This window comes from Ovis canadensis, chromosome 3, assembly GCF_042477335.2.
Source record: "Ovis canadensis isolate MfBH-ARS-UI-01 breed Bighorn chromosome 3, ARS-UI_OviCan_v2, whole genome shotgun sequence".
NCBI lineage: Eukaryota > Metazoa > Chordata > Mammalia > Artiodactyla > Bovidae > Ovis > Ovis canadensis.
The window spans coordinates 212,498,941-212,508,498 of record NC_091247.1 but is presented as its reverse complement, the minus strand read 5'-3'; the positions used below and the strand labels follow the sequence as shown (position 1 = coordinate 212,508,498).

The window sequence follows — 9,558 nt, the reverse complement described above, 5'->3', positions numbered from 1 at the left end:
GCTCATCACTGACTGAATGGAAATTAGTTTGAGCAAACTCAGGGAGTTGGTGTTGGACAGGGAGGCCTGGCATGCTGCAGTCCATGGTGTTGCAAAGAGTCAGGCATGACTGAGTGACTGAACTGAACCGAACTGTGGGAATTACATTGTTGTTGTTCTGTTGCTAAGTTGTGTCCACCTCTTTGCGATCCCATGAACTACAGCTCGCCAGGCTTCCCTGTCCATCACCAACTCCCTGAGTTTGCTCAAACTCATGTTCATTGAGTCAAGTGATGCCATCCAACCATCTCATCCTCTGTCAACCCCTTCTCCTCTTGCCCTCCATCTTTGCTACTATCAGAATCTTTCCCAATGAGTCAATTAGTATACTTAAAGTGATCAGCACAGTGCCTGACATGTAGAAAACATCGGATAGGTCCCTTTTAAGACTAAATTTTACACACACACACACACACACACACACACACACACACACACACCCCTTCAAAGTCCTACTCATGGAGACTATTACTGTGAGCATTGGGTGTTTCATGTCAGCCAGGCACCTATACGGACCCCTCTAAATGATTTTCCTGGGATTAGTAATCAGAAAGAACTTTAAAAAGGAGGCATCACAGGTTCTCTATGAAGATAAGACAGGAAAACAGAGGCAAAGAACTAGGGAAAAAAATGAATGATATGGAACTTTATCAGTGGCAAGTGAAAGAATGTCTTACTAGCAGAGATTTAAAAATACCAAACATTTATTATCTCATTTGGCACAAATTCTGAGGAACGTGGAAGCAGCATTAATTCAGCAGCTTACCGATGCCATCAAGAAGTTTCTTCCATTGTTTCTGCTTTACTTCGTAGGTATATCAGTGTTATTTGCCTTTTTGGCCACAGTTTGGCTATTAAAGTACCAAAAATGTGCATGGGGATGACCCAGAAAGATGTCATGGGGAGGGAGGTGGGAGGGGGGTTCATGTTTGGGAATGCATGTAAGAATTAAAGATTTTAAAATTAAAAAAATAAAAAACTAAAAAAAAAAAATTACAAAAAAAAAAAGTACCAAAAATGGTTTCTTCCCAACAATAACACAATCTGGGGAAGAAAGGAGTCAGTAAAAAACAAAATTTTCTGCTTCAGAATCTCTCTCTTTCTTTTCCTTTCTCTTTCTCTCTCTGTCTGCTTCTTTCTCTCTTCTCTACCAGAGAGCAAAATCACTCTGGTTGCTGTATCAGGAGACATCCCTGTATAGGTCCTTAGTCAGATCCAATTTCAATTTCTCATTGTTAGGTCAAAGTATAGTAATTGGAGGTGTGTTCCTTAGAAATTCTACTTCATGGCTGAAGTACTCGTAACTGCTGGGAATCTGGGTGGCTGTTAGTTCTTGGATGAATTCACACTGAGAATTTCCCTGAATATCAGAAAGACTTTTTACACAACTCCCCTCTTCTTCCTCCTCTTCCTTAGAGGCATCTCTGTATTCAGTAATGGTTGCTGTGGTGGTATAAATACAGTCCATGGGGTCACGAAGAGTCAACCCCATGGACTGAGCACATGATACTTACATGGAAAGTTAATTGCGATCATAAAGTGAAGTGAAAGTGAAGTTGCTCAGTCACGCCCCACTCTCTGCGACCCCGTGGACTGTAGCCCACCAGGCTCCTCCGTCCATGGGATTCTCCGGGCAAGAATACTGGAGTGGGTTGCCATTTCCTTCTCCAGGAATTGCAATCATAAAGAAGTAGTAAATAACTGTTTTTCTTTTGTCTCTTATTTATCCATGATGATATAAAGACTTGACTCCCTTGCCTTAATGTGCACGTGCATGCTCAGTTGCTCAGTCGTGTCTGACTCTTTGCAGCCCCGTGGACTGTAGCCCACCAGGCTCCTCTGTCCATGGAATTTTCCAGGCGAGAATACTGAAGTGGGTTGCCATTTCCTTTCCAGGGGATATTACTGACCTCGGGAGTGAACCTGGATCTCCTGCATCTCGTTTATCGGCAGGTGAATTCTTTACCACTACACCACTTGGAAGTCCCTTGCCTTAAAGTAGGAGAAGCTCTAAAAGACCACCCCAGCATCAAAGCTCACTATGGGCCCAAACTTTTACTGTGACCCATTGCAGCTCAACTCTTCTGTCTGTACAATTCTGATCCTTTATCCTGTACTGGTGTTGATCTTCAAAGTTGTCCCCAATAAACACCCTACACACATATCTCCATCCAGGGTTTGCATTCCAGGGAACCTGACCTGTGAAAACCAGTCACCGTCAGAGGAGACTGTGATAATGTGATTGGCTTAAACACTTATTGGCTTCCCTTGTGGCTCAGATGGTAAAGCGTCCGCCTACAATGCAGGAGACCCAGGTTTGATTCCTGGATCGGGAAGAAGGAAATGGCAATCCACTCCAGCACTCTTGCCTAGAAAATCCCATGGATGGAAGAGCCTGATAGGCTACAGTCCATGGGGTCGCAAAGAGTTGGACACGACTGAGCAACTTCACTTTCTTTAAACACTTATGCTCCATCTGAAAGTACACTGAGGCCAGAGATTTCATTTTACTCCTCTGGTTTCTCCTTCATAGTCTGCTTTATTCGTTCTTCCTCAAGCTGCTCCTGCTTTGTGTTTTAATATTTGAATGCCTCCTTGATTTTCCTCTCCATACAGACTCACTGCCTGAGTGAACTCCTCCCATCCATGATCTGTGTGCTAACATCACCCACATTTATTTATTTATTTTTTAACCTTGACCTCTCTCTCAAATTTCTAACAATGTTTTTGTTATTCAACTTCCAACCTATTATCTCCATTTGAGTGTATAAAATCACAAACTCCCTACATCCAAAGACAAATTCCTATTTTGCCATTCAAGCTTGCAGAAGCCCAGGGAATCTATTTCTCAGTAGCTCAACTGGTAAGCATGGGAATAATCTCTGTGTCCAACTCTTTGCGACCCTATGGACTATAGCTTGCCAGGTTCCTCTGTCCTTGGGATTCTCCAAGCAACAATACTGGAGTAGGTTGCCATGCCCTCCTCCAGGGGATCTTCCCAACCTGAGGATCAAACCCATGTCTGTAAAGTCTTCTGCGTTAGCAGGCGGGTTCTTTTACCACTAGCACCACCTAGGATGTCCCCATTTCCTCAGTCCTTTTATCCAATCCATCAGGAAATTCTACTGATTTTACCCTCAAAATATACCTGGAACTTGATAACTTCTATCTTCACCACTGCAACCCTGGTCCAAGTACTTGAATGGATTCCTTGAATATAATATGTATAGATTCTGGGGTGTGTGTGTTTAAATGAGTACAAAAAAAATATGAGTACTGATTATCTACATATGTGACATACAATGTTTTGGTAAACTAGGTATAAAGGAATTCTTAACACAGTGAAATAAGCTTTTGTAGTCCTTCACATGGGCTGACATAAGTAGTTTATCTAGGATGATTCAATAAATATACATTTATTAAGGGCCCAGTTCTAGCTTAGGTACTATTTTTGGGGTACATTGAGCAGAGAGAGTATAAAATAAATAAGCCTAACCATCTTTTACTGTCACTCTATTATTAATTTGTTGAATACTGATAGACCCTGGGACACTTTGTTTCCAATGTTTTGAACACAACTGGAGAATTTATCTATAGCTTCTTCCTGTCTGTAACAGAGTCTTAGTAGAGTCAGGGCCTGCATTGAAATTGGTAGAGCAATGAATTCATTTCCACCCCTCTTTCCTCCAATTTTGTCCTGCCACCATCTTCTCAGTATTAACTTATTGCTTCAACTATAGTGTTAGGTAAAGGACAGACAACAAGCATTGCTTTTCAGGAGTAAGTGATACGCTCAGACCAATAAAATCATTTTTAGAGAAATAAACTGTCCTTGGATTACCCTCTCGATCATGTGAGTGAATTCAATAAATCCATCAGCTAATTTGTGACTAAGTATATTTTCCCCTCCACACATGCTTTGTTATTTTATTGGAAAGAGTGTTTTATGTCTCCTGTGTTTCTTTTTACATCATCAAGCTCACGTGAAGTCCTCTTAAAGGTGATCTCCTCCTCTGCCTCTCCAGGAATCTGGGCTCTCGCTTTCTCTGGATGCTGGAAGATTTCATATTCAGTACTCTGAATTCTGTCTAAAAACTTGAATTCAGAATTGACAACAGTAAAGCAAAATTGTTAGCATTGGTATCAAACAAAACCTTGAGTTTTCTGGGATGAAAATTATGAATCATGTAATGAAAAAAAGAAAATCAGAGACATGGATGCAAAAATCACAGCATTTAATGAAACAAACTCTGGTAAGAACTCATAGCAGAGTGAACTCTATTCAGAATGTAAGGTGGTTCATAGATTTCTTCCAGGTTTGAGACAGGAGAATGAGTTCATTCAAAGTAAATTGTTTTCTACCTGGGATTTAAAAACAGTTCAAACAATAAATAAATGTGTGTATGTACATATAAATACATACATAGAGGTGGATAAACAAATACATATTTATAGACATTCACAAATACACATTAGCTTACACATGATGTGTAGAAAATATGTACATACATATTAATAACATATCAATTCATGAAACAAACATGAGAGTTTTAAAAAATGAAACATTTATGCAAAGCACATAGTTTCAAATTCTTTAAAGTTATTTTAAAGACATTAATAAAAATCTTAATGCTGTCCTATTAGAGTACTTACCTAATGTACATAATTGTACAGACCGTGTGAAGCACCAGAGACTTCTCTTTGCTTCATCTATTGTTTTATCTTCTTAGATTTTCATTTTCTCATCAGATGTGTTTTTAATAACTCAAGATGATTATGATTTCCTTACCTTTTTTGTGTATTTTGTTTTATCTCACTGAGACACAGAAACACTGTTGACATTGTAAGAAGCAAGGGCATATTCATCTGGAAAATAAAAAGAAAGTTCATCCTTATTACATCTCCAACTTTCTATAACCAGGTGATATCAGACAATATAATTACACTAGGTAATTACTAACCCTTTTAGTAATTCTGCAAGAAAGTCAATTCCTTCTATTTTCTAAATCCAGGAACATCATATCAGAGTTTAAGGCACTTGACAAAGTACATTCAATTAGTAAATGACAGAGTCAGAATTCAAAGACTGCTTTACAGGGGTTTCCCTGTGATGCAGTGGTTAAGAATCTACCTTCAAATGCAGAGGATGCAAGATTGATCCCTGGTGAGGGAACCAGGATCCCACATGCTGTAGGGTTACTGAGTCTACGTCCTGCCAAGAAGACCCAACACAGCCAAAAAAAATGAAAGAACGACAAAAAACCCCACCAAAAATCCCTGAAGACTTGCTGACAAACTTCTCATGACATTCAACAAGAAATTAATAGCACTAACCTTCCAGGGAACTTTTTAAAAAATCTTCTGAACAGCATCTTAGTAACTGCTTTGAAACCTAATCTATCAAGATTTGCCTGTAACGCTTCAGAATATTTCTCACTCTTCCTCTCAAATTAAAGTCCATAGATGTAGCATGGAATGGTTAGTCTCAGCCATTAACAACAAAACAACAGCAACAAGACCTGGAAGCTTAGCTGGTTTGTATTTCAAATTAAAGGCAGTGCCTTCTCATTATATCAAAAGGATTCTAGGTGTTGAAAAATTCTGGCAAATAGAAGAAGGCCAAGTCAGAAGTTTATATATATATATATATATATATATATATATATATATATATATATATATATATATACACATATGTATATAAAATGGAGTAAAAAAAAAATATGTAAAGTAAACCCAGATATTGAAGACCAAGGATGATTTTCAAAAGTTAAGTAGTTCAGGGAATCCTAGATACAGATATAACTTCCAGTAGTTTTAAAGCATGGTTGTTGCCCACCTACCTTTTTCATAATAATTGTAGACCATGACTGGGGATGGCTGAATGTTTGCCACATGGTTGATTTGCTCAACAGAGAGGGTGAAACTCTTTGCTGTACCTGAAACCTATAAAGATAGAGATTATAAATACACCAGAGCAGGCCTGCAAAAAATAAAACCGCAGAGCAAATTATTTTCAGAAGTTTATGATAAATCCAAGGTGTAATGATCTTACATAATGGCAAAATAATGAGTTAAGTAATATTAAATTGTGTAAAATGTTGTTTCACAGATTATATTAAGGTACAAGAAAGTTGAAAATATTAGAAAAATGTAGGCATTTGTGTGGATGTTAATGATGTATACATAGAAAGGATGAGTCTGAAACTCGTGCCAGTCTCTGCTGGAGTTCAAGTCAAATTATAAAAGAATTGTACATCTTTGACCAGACTATGTTAGATGCTGTGGGGAATAAAAGAACAGGGAAATGATGCTTCTAAACTTGAGAAGCATCCAGTTAGCCAAGGTATATACAAAATAGCATAGTATTTAAGAGGGAAAAGACAATTAGTGTGGAAGAACACTGATCACCTTTAACATCTCACATAGTTTTGACAAGCCCTATCATGTATATTTATGAGAAATTGAAGCATCCAGTTACCCTCAAAAGAAAAAGAAAGCCATGGAGAAAAAATTATTGTCAACTTACATTTTCCAGGTAGAAAAGAACATGGTCATTCTTGAATTCACTCTTCATTACTTGGCCACTGTTTTCAAGCTTTAAGGAAATTGGCAGGGAGGGATAAATATGAAAGAGCAGCATTCCAGAATTCAGTGTTTCATGCTTTTTCTCTAATCAGTATCAGGAAGTTGTTTTATGGAAAATTCCCTTGTGCATGATGTTTTCATAAACACAAGTCAGAACTAAATTTAAAAAATAGGTTACAAACTATTGGAAATAATGACTTCTAATTGCTATAAATCAAGAATCCATTCCACCACTGTTTAGCAAAAATATGAGTGTGAACTGTGAATGTTTGTTTAAGTGAAGAATTACACAGCTTGGCTTTGCTAACCAACTGTTTCATCAACACATTACTGCTTTTTGGAGGCTGAAAGACTGGGCTTCTTTTACTTACCTCTTCAATGGATGACATGACTGGAGTAAATCCTGATAGCATTTTTACATCAACAAGGACCATGTTGGAGTTATTGTGATTTCCCGTATATCTGAAATTTAAAAACAAAATGCTAACTTAGACATCATTTTAGAAGAGTGACTTAACCTTATGGCAAGGATATGAGTATATTGATGCCAATTGGCTCTAAGCCTGGAGGAGAGGCAAAAGCTGGAGAAAAAACATCTGAAGATAGTCATTCTCACATATCTGGAAACAAGCACAGTTAGAGTGATCTTGGCTGAGATGATTCAAAGCAACATAAATTGGAGTAAAGAATGAATGGACCTAATCTCCCCAAATCCTGCTTTTAAACTTGCTTGAGGCTTTAAAGTCAGAACTTATAGACAAAACTTTTAAATTTATATTACACATATGGAGGCTCAGTGGGTAAAATATGCCTTGTAATGCTGGAGAAACAAGGGACACAGATTCCATCCTTGGGTCAGGAAGATCACCTAGGAAGGGCATGGCAACCCACTCCAGTATTCTTGCCTGAAGAATCCCGAGGATGGAGGAGCCTCGTGGACTGCAGTCCACAAGGGTGCAAAGAGTTGGACATGACTGAAGCAACTGCGCACAGCACACATACTTATGTCAGCCTTAGATTCTGTGCAACACTTAGAAGAGGCTCATATCTCAAAAGCAGGATGTTGGCAAAATCATACAACAGACATGCCCCCAAGAGATCTTCTAAGTTGTACCCACAACTTTGGATAAAATTGTTGGGACATCAAGTTGAGAGCTGTGTATTATATTATTAGCATTAGTGTTCAACAGATTTTCATTTTGAAATCCTGAGAAAAATCCCCGAAACTAATTTTATTCAATGTTTCTCCATACATTAACCAAGAATAAAACTCTTCGGTACCTATAAATTATATTTTAATTCAAGAGAATTACTTTGCTTTTTTACACTGAAAAATATCTAAAATTTTGCTTTGTGTACAATTATATTAATGATTAAATAAATGTTAGCGGGTTTTCTCTTTTTGGCCCACTCATGCTTGTCTTTAGAAAGAAAATTGTATCTCTGTTGTGCAAAACTGACACACAAAAAGGTAGAAGCACTGCTGAAGGATTAATGTGTCAGAAGCTTTCAAACTGCATACGGTACAGATTATATTTGCATAACTCTACCTTTGATTTAGTTGAAAATGTACTAAATTGTGATGTGGGCACAGAGAGTACCATCAACATGTGATTATTGACATTAATAATATAGAAATATCTTTTATACAATTTAAAGATTACTTTCCATTTATAGTTATTACAAAATATTGGCTATAACCCCCAGGGCTGAACATCCTTGGGTCTATCTTACACTCTCCGTGGTTTGTACCTCCCACTCCCCCATCCTCAGATTCCCCCTCCTCCTTCTCCTCACTGGTAATCACTAGTTTGTTCTTTATTTCTGTAAGTCCACCTCTTTTTTGTTAAATTCACTAGTTTGTTGCATTTTTTAGATTTCATATGTAAGTGATATCATACAGTATTTGTCCTTCTCTGTCTGACTTATTTCACTTAGCATGTGCTTTGTGCTTAGTCTCCCAGACATGCCCACCCGGCTCCTTTGTACATGCGGATTCTCTAGGCAAGGATACTGGAGTGGGTTGCCATGCCCTCCTCCAGGGGATCTTCCCAACCCAGGGACCGAACCCAGGTCTCCCACATTGCAGGTGGATTCTTTACTGTCTGAGCCAGCAAGGAAGCCCTTCATTTAGTATAAGGCCCTCCAAGTCCGTTTATGGGCTTCTTTATCCATTCATGAGCTGATGTACACTTAGGTTGCTTCCATGTCTTGGTGATTGTAAATAATGCTACTATGAACATTGGAGTCATGTGTCTTTTCAAATTAGTGCTTTTGATATTTTGTTAGTGTTTAAAATAATTCTTTTCTGATGCACCACTTTCTCTCTAACCTGAAAGTTGACATCAAAATGGAACACTTACCTGAGGGTTACTGTCAGGTCAAAATTACTCTGGAATACATCAGAAGAGTTTTTCTTTACTATTTGTAAGGAAAGGGAAAATCCAGATTCCTTCTTAGGTAGTAGCACATTATACCTCACAGTAGCCTAGAAAGGATAGCAAAGTGTAAGAAAAAAAAAAAAATCCATCCATCTATCACTTGAAGCACTTATTGTTTTTTCTTATTTCCATTATTGCTGTTGTTGTTTAGTCACTAAGTTGTGTCTGACTCTTTGCAACCCCATGGACTATAGCTCACTGAGCTCCTCTGTCCATGGGATTTCCTAGGCAAGAATACTGGAGTTAATTGCCATTTCCTTCTCCAGGGGATCTTCCTGAGCCAGGGATTGAACCACTGCCTATCCTGCATTAGCAGGTGGATTCTTTACCACTGAGCCAACAGGGAAGCCCTCATTTCCATTATTAATGCACTTTATTTTATAACTTCATTATCAGGGAATAAGGCTAAATATAATCATTTGATTGTCAGAAGACACAAGAACCTTTAACATTCCTCAAGAAACTTCTCAGTTATCCAGTTATCTTTAAG

At 38.1% G+C, this 9,558-nt stretch overlaps 1 protein-coding gene across 1 annotated transcript in view; it reads right to left on the bottom strand.

The window, feature by feature from the left end:
* Positions 1–4,257: 4,257 nt before the first annotated feature.
* The window catches only part of LOC138438339 (ovostatin homolog 2-like), a 53,268-nt gene continuing 47,967 nt past the window's right edge, over positions 4,258–9,558 (bottom strand). The window contains 6 exon segments of the mRNA XM_069586506.1: positions 4,258–4,401; positions 4,829–4,905; positions 5,883–5,985; positions 6,569–6,637; positions 6,999–7,089; positions 8,991–9,115. Coding sequence (XP_069442607.1) covers positions 4,853–4,905; positions 5,883–5,985; positions 6,569–6,637; positions 6,999–7,089; positions 8,991–9,115 — 441 coding nt within the window. The 3' untranslated portion in view covers positions 4,258–4,401; positions 4,829–4,852.